General features: G+C 33.6%; 2 protein-coding genes across 3 annotated transcripts; both read left to right on the forward strand.

The window, feature by feature from the left end:
* The first annotated feature begins 1,690 nt into the window (after positions 1-1,690).
* LOC25485632 (probable protein phosphatase 2C 28) lies at positions 1,691-5,425 on the forward strand. 2 transcript variants are annotated; one of them, XM_013614887.3, is made up of 5 exons: positions 1,691-1,964; positions 2,435-2,885; positions 3,572-3,939; positions 4,197-4,433; positions 4,933-5,425. In XM_013614887.3, exons 2-5 carry the CDS (start codon positions 2,567-2,569, stop codon positions 5,200-5,202), a joined length of 1,194 nt encoding a protein of 397 aa, XP_013470341.1. In that variant the 5' UTR covers positions 1,691-1,964; positions 2,435-2,566; the 3' UTR covers positions 5,203-5,425. The 2 variants fall into 2 exon arrangements, with proteins under 2 accessions (XP_013470341.1, XP_024628155.1); XM_024772387.2 differs by lacking the exon at positions 2,435-2,885.
* An 8,920-nt stretch (positions 5,426-14,345) lies between these two features.
* Positions 14,346-16,151, forward strand: LOC120577947 (uncharacterized). The gene is made up of 2 exons (XM_039830049.1): positions 14,346-15,187; positions 15,277-16,151. Exons 1-2 carry the CDS (start codon positions 14,443-14,445, stop codon positions 16,104-16,106), a joined length of 1,575 nt encoding a protein of 524 aa, XP_039685983.1. The 5' UTR covers positions 14,346-14,442; the 3' UTR covers positions 16,107-16,151.
* The last annotated feature ends 866 nt before the right edge of the window (positions 16,152-17,017 follow it).

The following is a 17,017-nucleotide window of genomic DNA, read 5'->3' on the forward strand; positions in this document are numbered from 1 at the left end:
TTTGAAATTAGCCAAGACACGTAAATAATTACTAGTGTAGCAACTCTATCCAAAAAAACTACTAATGTAGCAACAATTCATAAATAAAACACTAAATAAATAAATGCATGATTAATGTATTAGCATCATTAGCCTGTTAAGCAGTATATTTCTTTCTAAAGGTATTAGCATCAGACTACGTTAGTTAAAATTAATGTTTTGTGAAACTAGAAATCACGACACAAATAACCAATTAGAGATCAGAAAAGCACCAGTTTCGGTGAACTTTTGAATTGTATTCAAAATTATTAGATAGTCGAAATTAATTTATCAAAACTAGGATTCAATAATATTCCTATGCAGCATCTCTCCCGAATTTCAAATATAAAACAACTTATGTATTTACGACTTATATTTTTGGCTTTTCTAACCCTAATTTCTCTAATCCTCAAACCTAACGACAACTACAAGGTTAAACCATTTTTCATCAATTAATCTCAAATTTCTCACCTTAACCCTAATTCTCAAATTCTCTAAAACCAATCCTACACTTGTTAAATTTAATCATCAGAATTACAGACTTAATAGAATTGAATGCTAGTCTCACCCTTACCTTAGAATAAGAAAATCGCAGCCTCTGTGTGCTTCTCCCTTCTCTTGGCTTTTTCTCCCTTTTCTCCAAAATTGGTCGTACGTTCTATTTTTCTAAACTAGGTTTCTCCTATTTATAATCTTTTATTCTATTTTATCTTATTTCTCTTTCTCCCCAAAACTCTCTCAAATCTCATAACAACCCTTAAACTCAATATTATTTTATTTTCAAATCTTATTCTATTAAATAATATAATAATCTACTTAATTAATCACATAATCATATAAATATATTCTAAACTCTTCTTAATAAATTATAGACTCAATTAAATAATTAAATAAATCAAAACAGGCGTTACATACTTCGTGTGTGTAACGTTGTTTTGTTTGCAACATATGGTGTGTGTACTGTGTAATGTAATAGAAACAAAATGATAACCCCAAGGAAAGGAAATGTGCGGATCTAAACATCGTCGGAGAGAGGTGCAGATCTAAACACCGGCAACGAGAGGTGCGACGGCGACGTCGACCATAACGGCAACATATTCTTACTTTGATTCCAAAACTCCAAAAGGATGGTTTGACATGCGGTCACTAAGAAAATAGAACGATTATTAACTGAACAAATGATTTCAAATACAATGAAGAGTATTTAGCTGATTGAAAAGTCAAATAGTAAGATGTGTATATTAGAATTTCGAAAATTCCTTCTGTTCGTTGCTGATTTGCAGATTTGCATGAGGTTGAAGAAGATGTGGGGAAAATATATGGTGTGAACAGGTCATGGTAAAATCTGTGCACCTATTTAATCTTATGGTTAGAAAAAACTTTCTCATGGTGGGAAACTCTTTCCCTCATCCACCCTAAATGTCACCGTGAACACATATTTCACTTTGATTTAGGTTAAAATGCAATAGTTTCAAATGTTTCTTTATATATCTTATCATTTAGTTATTAAATTTGATTTTCTTTCAATTATTTTAATTTCTCCTTAAGGAAATTTTTATAAAATATCCATAATATATTTTTGTCCAAAATGACATCACATGGAGTCTCATAGTGGTTCAATTCAATAAACATTGGAGTAACATAGCATAGCATTGGAATGTGGTGTGGAGCCCATTGGTGAACCTCTGCTTAGCTGGCTCCAACCTCTTTTTATGGACCTTGTCTGCCTCACTCCTTCTTCCTTGCCTGCCCATTCTCATTTCACAAGTAAAGTAGTCAGATAGTACTAAGTAATTCGCTTTCACACCCCCCCTTTTTTTTTCTTCTTCTTCTTCTTCTTCTTCTTTTTCAGCAATAAATAAATACCCAGATCTAATGATTTCACACGCTCTTCATAATTCTCAGATCATCTTTTTCTTCATCCGTGTCATCCAATAAATTCTTTGGTAAGATCCCTTTTTCTGAAGTTGATTAAAAATCTGATTTTTATTGTTGTCATTATTTGATTTTATGGATAATTCTGTGAATTTTCAATGTAAAAATGTCAACAATGGATTCATTCATATTGAGCTGACCAAAGAAAAAAGTGGGATTTGACCTTTCAAGTAAAAAGAGAAGAAAAATCATATCTTTGTCAACTTTAGCTGCTGTAGATGGATGGTCATAATTTTTGTTGCAAAGTAAAAACAAGTCAAAAAGTTTGATTCTTTATCCTCTATTTATGATTAGAGAACACAATTTCTGTTTTTAAGTGTACCTACCTTGTTTTTGTTTCTCAGGAAACTGTAATAAGCAGCTTGTTTTTGGGTGTCACATGTTTTTGTTTTTGACCATAGTTCATATTTCAGTTTATATTTGATTGAAGTTGAATCATAATTGATTTTTTGTATGTACTTATTTGTTGATGTTGTTTTAGTTTGTGGTGGATCATCATCATTGTTGTTGTGAGGATTGCAGTGGTGTAGCTATATAGTCAAATTAGTCTCTAGTGAGTGAAAGTTGTAGGTTAGATGTTGAAATCCTTGATGGTTGTTTGGTGAAATGAGGTATGTTATCGGAGTTAGTGAACTTTTTGAAGGCCTGCTTTCGGCCGGGTTCGGATGGATATGCTCGCACAACGTCGGATGCTGGAGGTAAACAAGATGGACTATTATGGTATAAAGACTCAGGGCAGCACATATGTGGTGATTTTTCGATGGCTGTAGTTCAAGCCAATAACTTGCTGGAAGATCAGAGCCAGATTGAATCTGGTAGTTTGAGTTTGAATGAGTCTGGCCCTCATGGAACCTTTGTTGGTGTCTATGATGGACATGGAGGTCCTGAGACGTCGCGGTTTATCAACAATCACCTATTTCAACATCTCAAGAGTAAGTTGACAATAAAATTAGTCAATTCTTGAAGTTTGTTTAGTTGTTTGTATTAGCATAGAGTCTACTTTTTGCTTTGGTGTTTTTTCCTCTGTCTTTCAGAACCAAGAAAATCACTTATCTACAAAGAATTAAAAAATAGGACTTTGTATTCTGTTGCTTATCAACAATCACTTATCCGTCTCATGTAAAACCAGTATATACAAACAAAAGAATCATTCTTTTATCAAATAAACTGTTAGCGCATAGGTAGTGAGGTTTCATTGCGTTCGAGTTTCAGCTCAATGGTTAGAGTTATGACCAATCGACTAGGAGCATACCATTGAATTAATGCCACAAAAAATAGCAGATGTACACTTACTAAGGAAACAGTGGATTTCAGTAACTGTTTAATTGCATGCATTCAACCCTCGGGTTCCCAAGAAAAGTACTTTGTAATCCAGAGTTTGGCCTAGACAAGTAAAGTCTGGTCAAAGATTGGTCTAGCCAGGATTTGAACTTGTGTTCTCCTGAATTATTCGACATTAACTGAATCTCATCAACCACTTGAGCTCAATCATTTGGTTTTTTTTAGCTGTATGTCTATCAGTTACAAATTTATCATACATGTGTGTTTTGAATCATTGTTGTTTGCCCAATTACCAAATATGAATTTATATATATTCTTTCTCTGCTTCAAATTTCAGGATTTACTTCCGAGCAACAATCTATGTCAGTTGATGTAATCCGCAAGGCATTCCAAGCAACAGAAGAGGGGTTTATGTCACTGGTTTCGCAGCTGTGGTCAATTTCACCGCAAATTGCAGCAGTTGGGTCTTGCTGTCTTGTTGGTGTTATTTGTAATGGAACCCTTTATATAGCAAATCTTGGTGATTCCAGGGCTGTTTTGGGAAGATTAGTTAAAGCAACTGGCGAGGTTTTAGCCATGCAATTATCAACAGAGCACAATGCATCAATAGAGTCTATAAGACAGGAGCTTCATTCTATGCACCCTGATGATTCAAATATTGTTGTTTTAAAGCATAATGTTTGGCGTGTGAAGGGAATTATTCAAGTAAGTCACTTTTCTATAAACTGATAGCTATCAATTGCAACGAATAGCTGATCGTGCGATAGTCTCTGAACCATAACAGATAGTCTCTGATAGCTATATTGATTTTAATTAATTTTTATCGCAAACAATTATTATATTTGTTAAATTATACGAGAAAAGCCTCAAATTCCCTTGGATTTGTGCACTTGTGTTCTTCATTTCATGAAACTTGGACCGTTGGGCCTTGTAATGAATTTTACTACAATCTTTTCCCTCAGATTTCTAGATGCATTGGCGATGTATATTTGAAAAAAGCCGAGTTCAATAGAGAACCATTATATGCCAAGTTTCGAGTTCCTCAGCCGTTCAAGAGGCCAATACTGAGCTCAGAACCATCAATACTAGTGCATCAGTTGCAGCCCCAAGATCAATTTATTATATTTGCATCTGATGGGCTCTGGGAGCACTTCAGCAATCAAGAAGCAGTTGATATAGTTCAAAACAATCCTCGCGCTGTAAGATACTCATTTAACTTCAATTATAGTAGATAGTATCATAGTTATACCATTATTAGTTAAGATTAAAAAGTATACACTTATTTCTTTTTAGACTGAAAACTTAAGGGTCTGTGTGGTTGAAACGTTTTTATTGCAAGTATCGGTCATGCTTGGGTTGTTCTTGTAAGATGCATAGTTATACCATTATAACTTAAGATTACTCATTTAACTTCAACTATAATATCATAGTTATACCATTATTAGTTAAGATTAAAAGTATACGCACTTCTTGAAAACTTAAGGGTCTGTATGGTTGAAGTAAATGTCTTTAACGTTTTTATTGCAAGCATCGGTCATGCTTGAATGGTGTCTGTGCACAAAATTTGTGCGGGTAATTTAGGATGCGCCTGTGCCATGATTTATAGAGATCAAAATTAGTTTGTTATATGTAATGTTTAATGGGATGAGATAAGAGTTTAGTGCAAAAAGGATTATATGTTTTATGTAATTGTTTCAGGGAATTGCAAGGAGGATGGTGAAAACTGCACTTAAAGCAGCAGCAAAGAAGAGAGAAATGAGATATTCAGATTTAAATAAAATTGATCGTGGAGTTCGGCGACATTTCCATGATGATATCACTGTGATTGTTGTGTTTCTTGACTCAAATCTTATGAGTAGAGCAAGCACTGTGAAGTTCCCTGGTATTTCTGTTAGAGGAGGTGGTGTTAGCATCCCTCACAACACATTGGCACCTTTTACTACTACAACAGATAATGGTGGTACTTGATCATGTTTAATTTAATTTAATTGGGATCTATACTAGTAGGATTTAGAGTATGTAGAAATATAATTTAAATTGCATATCTTTTGAAGGCATAACAAATTCAACCATCTTTAACAATCTCTGTCTGAAAGAACTGTGGTGCTTTAATGTCCACTTCATAAACAGGATTTTTGTTTGTGGAGATATCCGATTTATACAAAAGATAGTAATATGATTCAGATGAATACATAGTTGGAACTAAATTGAAATTCATCATGCTTGATTTATAATCTCCATGTATAAATAAATATTCACCAATGTAAATAAAAATAACATATATTTTTATTTAAAAAAATAAAAACTTATCTAATTTTCCAGATTTTTTTTTTTGGAAAAACTAAAAAAATTTATTTCGAAAAAAATATTTATTTTACCAGAATATTTAATTCTTTTACAAATTTTTTTATTTTTTTTTACAAAAATAGAAACTTATCTTATTTTCCTGAATTTTTATTTTTTTTAGAAAAAGTAAACAAAACTTTTTTATTTAAAAAAACAATAAAAATTATTTTAATTTCAAATTTATTTTACTAATTTTTGAAATGTATTTTCCAATATTTTTTTTATTTTTAAAATTAAGTTTAAGAGTTTTTTATTATTTTAGAAAATATAATCTGAACTTTTTTTCAAAAATTAATTTCAGATTTTTTATTTTTTTATTATAAATGACGTGTAATATGTTTTTTACACGTGGCATCCAAAAAAATAATGAAACATAAAAAGGAATATTCACGTCAGCGTCACGTAAGAGATTTTGCTGAGTCATATGGATCAGAGGACAATCCTGAAGAAGTAGTAAAATGTGTCATATATTGTAGGGGTAAAACATTATTAAATATTGTTAAAGTGGAATCATATATTGTTAAAATGAGTCATATATGATTTTACAAGGACGGAATCTAAACAAAATATTTTACAAGAAGCAAAATCAAATGTGTCATATATATTGTAGGGGTAAAACATTATTAAATATTAAATATCAAAAACAAAGGAGTTTCACCTGATTTCAAAAGCGATTGGGAGGGTCCTTGAATTCATAAATAGCACTGTATATATCAAAGCTTCAATGACCAATTCCATGGAAGTTTGATCATTGCCACTTCAACTAGTCTAAACAATCAACAAATGCTGTTTTTTATTAAGTAATCTGGTCTTCAACTAAGACGTATATATCGAGCAAATGTTAGATTAAATATTTGGTAGGGTGGAGCCTTTTCATTAAGTCAAAAAATGCTCTTACGTAGGAATTTTTCTTTTTTAGCCTCTAAAGTGGTTCAGTTTGGACTCTTATACGATTTACGTGTTTATAAGTTTATTCGAAAGATATCTTATGAATATTATTTTTATAGGCTTAAAGAGGAAATATGAGGTGAAAAGAGTAGTTCTCGTTATGTTTTATTTGAATATTTATTTATATGATAATATTTGTGATAAACAAAATTTTACAAAGAGAATGAGATATTGACATAAAAATTAAATAATAGAAAGAAGAAAAAAAAATATAATGTGAGTATGAAAAAGAGTTATCACAAAAGTTATTAAAAAACTGTTGTTCAAATATCATTTTTTATAAAAACCATTCACGGGTGTTCGAATATCATTTCTCATAATCCAGAACTAACATAGCGTATATCCTCCCCGTGAGCTCAATTGGTAGGGACATTGTATAATTTATGCAGGGGCCGGAGTTCGAACTCTGGACATCCCACTTCTCCACATTTAAATGTGCGAGCTCCAACCACTAAGCTACTAGACCCAAAAAATAAGAACATAGCGTATATCAATCTTCTATTGTATCTATCCAAAAGAAACACAATTAGTTTTTTTAAGGATGTTATAGTAGAAATGAAAAAATTATTATCTTTTGAAATTGAAAATTTACACTTCAAATTAATGTTTTCTATACACCAATGGTGTAAAGCTATTGGGCAGCACTTCACTGCCATTGGAGAGCATGCAGATTCAATCAATCAGATCATATTATCTTTGCTATGTTTGTTTTTAAAATATCTCTATAAATATTTTTATGAAAATGCTAGCTTATGTCCTTAAGACACAAGTTAATGAATTAAATATAATAATTTTTTTGGTTGAAATATCTGCATTGAATTTAATACTATTTGAATTTGTAATAGATAGAGTATACAAAATTTGAGGAAATATTTCTATTTTTAGGTTGGGCACAAGTTAACATAACTTTATTTTTATACGATAAGATTTTGTTGGATACATGTGTAATTTTCTTTTACTCTAACGGCATATGCAAATTCAATACATGAAATAAATATAAGGATGATTCTACTAAATTCATCATGAAATATTGACGTATTTTCATTTTTCAATATCATGAATACATAATAGAAAAATTGATTTAAAATACTTAGATAATAATATTAATGAGAGAATACAAATAAAAAAAATCAATTAAAACTATTATAAAATTGAGAATGACACTCCTTTTAAGATATTTTGGTGTGCATATTTGTGATTGTTATTGTAATTTAAAATTATGGAACACATAGAATAATATTTTTCTTAGAAAATCAATGTTTTCTCAATACATTAAATTTTGTTGCTCCGACCGGGGGTTATACTGCTGGTATATAGCTTCAAGCTTAATGTACCCCCACCGTCTTGGAAATTGTTTCCCATTTGGTTTGAAGACAATAATTTATGGGTTATGTTAACCAAATCAAAATTAATACTCCCTTCGTTTCTAAATATAAGTAAAATTAATTTTTTAGTTTTATTCAATTAATGATGTATGTGGTTCATATTATGGACCACAAATATCATTAATTGAATGAACATAAAAAGTTTATTTTGATTATATTTAAAAACGGATAGAGTATGTTGCATTGAATTCAACAATATTTTGACTTTTAAAAAATTAAAATTCACCTCTTTTTATAATTTTTTTTTGAAACAAAAAAAAAATGCTAACAAATGTATCCTCTTAATCAATGCTTCAAAGACACTCTTTAACATTTTCTATAATTTATAGGGAAAACATTTCTCATAATTTATATGAAAATGCTAACAAATATCCTTGGGCACTTGCTTAGAAGTCTAAAGAATAAACTTTTTTTTTTAGAATTGTGTATTTAATACATTAAATCTTTAAAAATGATTTTTTTTCTACATAAAATTTCTAAATCATTTTCTCTTTTGAGTTCTTAACAAGTGTCCTTATGTCACTTGTTATAAATACATTATTCCTTCCGGTCTCAAATGTAATAAAAAAAAAAAAGATGGTCTCAAGTCATCATATTAAATGTCTATCATCGTTAACTTTATTCAATTTATTTCACATTCCCATGTTTAACACTTTCCAAATATTTTTCATTTGTGAAGTTTGTATCATTAATCTCTAAATGTGTACTACTAAAAATTGATTCCAAGACATGGACAAAATTAGAAAAATGATATTTTTTATAATGATTTAAATACAGTCAATCCACTTTCTTAATATGTGTGTTTTTTTTGTTTCTTATATTCAAAACTAGAGGGTACCTTTTATTTTTGGGTTTTGTTCACAAGCAGTGGTGGAGCCCTTCATGGGCTGGGGTGGCCCACCCCAAAAAATTAAAAAATCAACGATTATAGGTCTATTTTGCGAGATTTTATACAATTTTGTGTCGGTTTTATGTTTTGGTTGATCCAAATTCTTGCAAAGTGGTGTAGTGGCCCACCCGAAAATTTAAATAATTCAATTATAGGTTTATTTTGCGAGATTTTTTACAATTTTATGTCGGTTTTAGGTTTCGGTTGATCCAAATTCCCGCAAATTGGTGTAGTGGCCCACCCGAAAAATTTAAATAATTCAATTATAAGTCTAATTTGCGAGACTTTAAACAATTTTTCAATAGTTAATTTTAGTGGCCCACCCTGACATTTTTTTCTGACTCCGCCACTGTTCAAAAATTAATGATTTAAAAATAGAAATGACTATAAGTTTTATGTAAAAAAAAGTTATTTTTTAAACTTTTAATTTGTTAACTTTTTCTTTAGGCTTCTTACAAATATCTTTGTTGCATTTCCCTTTTTTTTCCCTTCGTTTCTCGTAGTAAATACTTTCGTTTTTTTAACATCCCTACCACATGACATTAACACATAAAATGATGAACTCCACGGGAATTGTGAACTGTGTGGTGGTCTTGGTCGTGAAGGTTAGGGTAAGTGAATACTTTTATCGTTTCAAATTAAGTGTCGTCTTTTATAAGTTTTGAAGAGTATTCACTCTCTTAGGTACAATTACAACATTCAGTTTGTTTTTTATTGGACATATAATTTTAAATACTTGTCGTTGGAGTAAAATGTTGTATATTGATAAAAGAAAAAAAGAGAGTAAAATGTTGTATTATGTAAATAAAAATAAACAAATTATTGGATTTATAATTGTTGGTTACATTTTCAAAAATAATTGTTTTATAAAAGTGAACTGTGTATGTCGTTTTATAAGTTTTTCAAAATATTTAGCTTAGACCTTAGAGTCTCGAATTAGTCGATTTTTAGGTCAGATATCGAGTTTTAAAAAAAAGTTGTCAAAAAATTAATTTTAATAAAAGTAACTTTTTTGACAAAAAAAAAAGTAGTTAATATTTGCAACTGATATTTCTCACATTCACGCATTTAATACTTCGATGGTCGTTCGATCAAATATCACACTATCTAAATTCAAACACATTATTTAAAATTATAGAATGAAAATTAAATTTATATTTATTTGCATGGAAATCAAATGTATGATCACTTATATGGAAAAGGTGAATTTTTTTTTTTTCTAACCCTTTTTGCCAAAAAAAATCCAGATATGACCCCCTTTGAAAAAAAAATACCAAAATGACCCACTTTTGAAATTTTTTTTTTTTTTTTGTCTTCTAGCGCGTTCCCGCCATCTGAAATGGCGGGACTGGCCGCCGGATCTGACAGCCGTCGCGTCAGGCTGGCGCTGCTTTTTTTTTTTTTTTTTTTTTCCGTTCCCGCCGTTTCATCTGGCGGGACTGATTATTTTATTATTTTTTTCGTTTTTTCTATTTTACAATTAAATAATAATGATAAATAATAATAATAATAATGATAAATAATAATAATAATAATGATAAATAATAATAATAATGATAAATAATAATAATGATAAATATTTAATAAAAAAACTACTTTCTCCGCGGAAACCAATTACGCCAATGTAAACTATGACCTCCCGTAGCACATAATTTATCTTTTTTGTTCCGTACGGGTCGTTGGTGTTGCTCTTCCGCTTCCTCTTCCTCTTCCTCTTCCTCTTCCTCTTCCACATCCTCGTCAAGAATTTCAGCATCATCGTTAGTTTCCATAGCGACTTCATTTTGCATTTGTGAAGCTGAATTGGTCCAGATTTCATTAACGAAGTCATCGTCATTAAACCCTGCTGCCAGATTTTCTATGGGATTTGTTTGTGAATTTGGCCATTGAGGTGCATAGCTTGTTTGGGGATAGTTGACAAAGTGTGGAGGGGTTGGTAGGTTGAACGAGGAGTATTGTGATTGGTCTGGATAACCGGTTTGTGTGGTGTATTGAGTTGGATTGTAGTCATCAAATGAATAGTTTGATGTTCGAGAGCTTTCTCCATGATGACTTTGTTGAGAATAGGTTGGATATGGGATTGGGGTGTTATGTAAGATTTGGTTTGTGGGTTGTGGCGGTGATTGGTAAGTTTGGTTGTAGTTGTAGTTGGTGGATGGGTTAAAGGTTTGGTCAAAGTTAGTGGGTGGAGGTGTCATGAATTGGTTATAGGGTGGAGGTGTATTTGACCACATATTTTCATCTGGCACCGTATAAGTTTGTGGGACTGCAGGATAGTCACGCGACAATCCTGGTAAAATTGATGCACATGCTTGCCTTGGGTTTGACAATAATACTTCTCTAGAAAGCCACAGATGATCTCCGAAAAATTCCCAATACCATGCAAAATATTGACGATTTGGATAAACCTCATGGTTATACCGAACGCCGTGAAGTGCTAATTGATGACGTTGGTTCCAGTTTTGGACTTGACGATGATGCTTATCTCCCCACGAGCCTTTAATTCTATCTTTTGACAAATTAATTTTGTGGAAATCTTTCAAATTTTCTGGTAAGGAAGGTGGGTGTTGCGGTAAGCCAAATTGAAGCCTTACTCTGTCTGTCTGATGTCTCTCGACAATCTGAAAACAGATGAGATATGTGTTTGCAGACCATATCTGGCTTTCTTCTTCGTTGTTGTAATTGAAGTTGACATAAGGCCTCCAGGAGAACTGTTTAAAAAGAATGAATATTAGTCTTCAATTGTTGACTAAAAAGCAATGACTAAAAGAAAGTGTAATACCTGATCATATGTCATGGTGTCGATTTTTAAATGCGTACATACGAGATTATTCCGAGGATTTTCCACGAATTTATTACCATGTTCTAGCCATCTAGTTAATTTTGAAAATGTTATAATTAGTAAAGTCTGTATAAATTTATGTAAAAATTAATAAAAAAATAACATTTATTTTACTTACATATTTGCCAACGGAAGTTGTGCATGAGCTTGTGGTGGTATCCTTGGCACGGGAGCTAAGCATGACATTCTTGACCACGCCCATGCTTGCAAGAGAATTGTGCACCCAGGCATTTCGATATTGCCATATATTGCACCGTCACACAAGGATCTATATAGCGTGGCCAAGCAAGCTGAACCCCAACTATACTGTCCAACCTCCTCAGGTGATTTATCCAACAATTGCAAAAACGATAAATGTACAAGATTACCAGTATTATTAGGCATTATTCGAGAGCCTATCAAGTATAAGACATAGGCTCTAAACATATGTAGAGTCGTGGGTGGACCTGTCATACCAACACCGTTGATATATTCTTGAAGCCATGATAATCTTATACTCTTCCCGTCATGGCGAGAGTTTAATGGCTTACTTCCTAATATAGGTTCAACAATCTCCCACCCAACTTCTGTTTTACCGGTAATCGGTTCACCGTTAACCTTTAAACCAAGGAGCATATGAACGTCTTCCAACGTTATTGTACACTCGCCCGATGGAAAAAGAAATGTGTGGGTTTCCGGCCTCCATCTTTCACATAATGCGACAATTAAACGATTATCAACATTATATTTGTTTAAATTAGCAAAGTCCCACAATCCGGCTGACCTTAAGCTATCTTCAATGGTTGGGGGCGCCGGGGAAATCTTACGATGACATCGAACTCGAAGGTAATGTTGGTCTTCGTTCTACAAAATATTAATATTGTTAATAATTAAGTCTTATTAATTATACATACAGAACATAATCTTAATAGAATTGATATACATAAATAATTAAACAAAAATAATTTTAATATAATTAACTTTCAATTAAAATAAAATAATATAAACTTACATTAATAGTTTCTGAAATATGACGAGATCTATGTTTGTTGCCTAAATAAAGGATGTCTCCCATCTTGATATTAGAAGGTAAGAAAAGCTTTACGGTATGCTTCTTTTGACAAGGAAAGAAATGTTAGATTGAGAGGAATTTTAAAACTGGTGTGTAGTAGTGTGAAACTAGAACACTGATTTTATAGAAGAAAAATTGAAGTCTTGAATTAATGTCTACAACTACTACTACTTTCAATTATTAAGTTTGGTATTTTCAACCAATGCATGCATCAATTGTACCAAGAATCTTGAATTTGTATGCCTGTTCACGTTTGCAGAATTTGCCTTCCGTTACCGCCATTCCAAACGGCGGGAATGACCGTCCGGTCCAATGAAAACTCAACACGTGTCCTCTGGTTCAGGGAAGGACTGTTCACGCGCCTGAAAAGCCTGTACACGCGCCTGGCAAGGACTGTTCACGCGTCTGGCAACACTGTACACGCGCCTGCAAAGCTGATTTTTACTGTAGCGCGTGCAGGCTTTTCCCTTGGTCCCGCCAGTCCAAATGGCGGGAATGGCTTGGCCCAGTAAAAAATTGACACGTGGCATGGCATTTATCAGTTATTCCTCTATATTATGGGCTCTTCTTAACACTTAGAAACAAGCAAAATTATTCAAGAAAGATAACAACAATGGCACCCACACCAGAGAATGTATTTTTCATTGTCCACTACAATGGAAAAGTTTCAAGAAATCAATTTGGTTCATTTTTTGAAAGTGAGCAAAGAAAATGTTTTTATGTTAGCATCAAAAGCAACATTGATCATTTGAAAAAAAGAATAGAGCAGAAACTACATCTCACTGAATCTCAGGTGATATCTAAAATTATATATCGAGCACCACAAGCCTTCGTTCAAGGTCATATCCAGTATAATGACACCGAAATATACGACAACGATGACATTGCAGATATGTTTGCCACTCACAAATATTTTAATGCGGTTGGTTCCATTGAGTTATCGGTTATTATTGAAAACCGGGAGATTTCACAACCGCGTCAAACACCACAACCGCGTCAAACACCTCAATTGTTTTCACAAACACAATATGAGTTTGAACACCCATCTTCATCACAACAATTACCATACACCGAGCTACTCTCACAAACACAATATGAGTTTGACCCCCCTTCTTCATCACAACAATTACCGTACACCCAACCGTTTTCACAAACACAATGTGAATTTGAACCATCATTTTCACAACCACCACCGCAAACGCAACCACAAACACAAACCCGCCTAGAAGATCTTTTCACTCGTCAGTTTGAAGACATCCCAGACACCATTCAAGATCAAGAAGAAGAAACTAGTAATGAAAGTGAAAGTGAAGAAGACGAGGCACTTGAGCATGATGCGGATCAAGAAGACGAACATGAAAACAGAAATGAAGAAGAAAATATTTGGAGGAACATTATGGCTGGCACACAACCACAACCACCGCTACAGGCAGTGCCGATCAGAGCCGCTTACTGTCCCCCGTTGCATATGCGTAACGTTGACGTTGATGCTTATGATGCTCTGACTACCGACGATCACTGGAATACGAATGTTCCTGTCGATGGGGCTATTCAGGAAGGAATGACATTTCACAACAAAGAAGATTGTTTGCATGCAATCAAGTCTTTCCACATTCGACAATCGCTGGATTACGATTTTATACACTCAGATCCAACAAGATATGTCATTCAATGTACACTCGAGACTTGTCAATTTAAGTTGAGAGCTTCCTTTAGAAAAAAGACTGGCAAATGGAAGATTGGGACCATGATGGGTCCACACAATTGCACATCGACTTTAATGTCGCAGGATCATCGCAAGCTCAACTACAAGCTTATAAGCCAAAGCATCAAGACACTTGTGCATGCGGATGCCTCGGTAACGCCAAAATTGATCATTGCGCACATTAAAGAAAAGTTTAACTACACAACCACGTATCGAAAGGCGTGGTTAGCAAAGAACGCTGCCATCGAATCTATTTACGGGAAATGGGAGGAATCATATAATGATCTTCCGCAATGGTTGAATGTGATGAAGGAGACGATGCCAGGGACCGTCTTCGATTTAAAAACGCAGATTGGCGAGAATGGAGAGACACAATTTCATCGTCTATTTTGGGCCTTCTATCCATGCATCAATGGGTTTAAGTATTGCAAACCAGTTGTCCATGTCGACGGGACGTGGTTGTATGGCAAGTACAAAGGAACATTGTTGCTTGCGGTAGCACAAGATGGAAACAACAAAACGATTCCAATCGCCTTTGCGCTTGTCGAAGGTGAGACAAAGGAGGGCTGGAGTTTTTTTTTGAAAAATCTAAGAAGGCACGTCACAAAGGGAATATCTGTCTGCATGGTCTCCGACAGACATGAATCAATTAAAAGCGCATTCAATGACCCAAGGAATGGTTGGCAAGCAACTGGTTCAGCTCATGTGTACTGCATTCGACACATTAAGCAGAATTTCATGAGGACAATCAAGGATGGAGATCTTAAGGATGTTGTCAATAATATGGGTAAGAATATTATGTTACAGTTTTTTTTTATATCGTGTTATTATTAAATAGGTTCACTATCTAACTAATTGTTTTTTCTTAACATGCAGGATATGCCCTAAACGTACCCTTGTTCAATTACTATCGTGGTGTAATCCAGGAGGCAAATCAGCGTGCATTAGATTGGGTGGACAATATTCCGAAAGAAAAGTGGACTCAAGCATATGATGAGGGTCGACGATGGGGCCAAATGACAAGCAACATCGTTGAGTCGTGGAACTCTGTGTTTAAGGGAACACGCAACCTACCTGTTACACCTATAGTTCAATCAACCTACTATAGGCTGGCATGTCTCTTTGCTGATAGGGCTCAAAAAGCGTTTGCAAGGGTAGGTTCCGGAGATTTGTTCAGTGAATATTGCCAAAATGCGATTCAGGATGACATTGTTAAGTCCAACACCCATCATGTCGAACAGTTTGACCGAGAAAGGTATACCTTCTCAGTCCGTGAGACCGTCAACTACAGGGAAGGAAGGCCAATGGGAACTTTCAAGGTGGACCTACGAGCGGGGTGGTGTGATTGTGGGAAATTTCAAGCTTTACATTTGCCATGTTCTCATGTCATAGCCGCGTGTTCTTCATTTCGCCATGACTACACAACCCTTATTCCACCTGTGTTCAAAAACGAGAGTGTTTACTCCATCTACAACACAGCCTTCAAAGTAGTCCACGACAAGAGTTATTGGCTTCCATACGACGGTCCCGTGCTTTGCCATAATCCAAACATGCGAAGACTAAAGAAAGGTCGACCCAATAGTACCCGCATAAGGACTGAAATGGACGAGGAGGTGGTGGAGAGGACTCCAACGCCGAGATGGTGTGGGTTGTGTCGGCATACCGGTCATATTAGGAGAAATTGTCCGAGTTTAAATAATCGGTAGTTAATAACGTTATGTATTATGTGTTCAAATAAATTAATATATTTTTATCTATCATTATTATTTGTTGTGTTTTATTTTATGTAAAAAAATGCTATTTGTTCAAAAAAAAATGTAAAATAATGCTGCCAAAAAAATAAAAAGAAAAACGAAAAAAAGATAAATTATGTGCTACGGGAGGTCATAGTTTACATTGGCTTAATTGGTTTCCGCGGAGAAAGTAGTTTTTTTATTAAATATTTATCATTATTATTATTTATCATTATTATTATTTATTATTATTATTATTATTATTATTATTATTTATCATCATTATTTAATTGAAAAATAGAAAAAACGAAAAAAATAATAAAATAATCAGTCCCGCCAGATGAAACGGCGGGAACGAAAAAAAAATAAAAAAAAAAGCAGCGCCAGCCTGACGCGACGGATGTCAGCTCCGGCGGCCAGTCCCGCCATTTCAGGTGGCGGGAACGCCACTAAAAGACAAAAAAAAACCAAAAGTGGGTCATTTTGGGAATTTTTTTCCAAAGGGGGTCATACTTGAATTTTTTATCGAAAAGTGGGTCAGAAAAAAAAAAAATTCGGAAAAGGTTTCTCTCTTATTTTTTTTCTCATGTTCTCTGATATTTCAAATTTCAACCCTTAACCAATCTCTCTCATTCTTTCTTTTTATTTCAAATTCCAAAGCTCTACCATCTTTATATTTCAAGCACCCAAATAGTCTACTCTACATTGCTTGTTCATATTTGTTTCATCACGTGAGGATCCCGCTGGTTCTCCTTGTATCACACACACACACACACATGAATGAAAAACTTCCAACATTGGACTGACAAAATCTAATAGCAATGTTATACCGGGACCAGAAAGGATCTTATTAAAGGGACAAATCCGTCATTTTCGTAAACGCT

The sequence above is a fragment of the Medicago truncatula genome, chromosome 1, assembly GCF_003473485.1.
Source record: "Medicago truncatula cultivar Jemalong A17 chromosome 1, MtrunA17r5.0-ANR, whole genome shotgun sequence".
NCBI lineage: Eukaryota > Viridiplantae > Streptophyta > Magnoliopsida > Fabales > Fabaceae > Medicago > Medicago truncatula.

Excerpts from the sequence above, each read along its gene's own strand:
- LOC120577947 (XM_039830049.1), top strand. The coding sequence starts at position 14,443 with ATGATGGGTCCACACAATTGCACATCGACTTTAATGTCGCAGGATCAT. Across the intron at positions 15,188-15,276 it reads GGATGTTGTCAATAATATGG|GATATGCCCTAAACGTACCC; the intron begins GTAAGAATATTA and ends CTTAACATGCAG.
- LOC25485632 (XM_013614887.3), top strand. The coding sequence starts at position 2,567 with ATGTTATCGGAGTTAGTGAACTTTTTGAAGGCCTGCTTTCGGCCGGGT. Across the intron at positions 3,940-4,196 it reads GTGTGAAGGGAATTATTCAA|ATTTCTAGATGCATTGGCGA; the intron begins GTAAGTCACTTT and ends CTTTTCCCTCAG. Across the intron at positions 4,434-4,932 it reads TTCAAAACAATCCTCGCGCT|GGAATTGCAAGGAGGATGGT; the intron begins GTAAGATACTCA and ends TAATTGTTTCAG.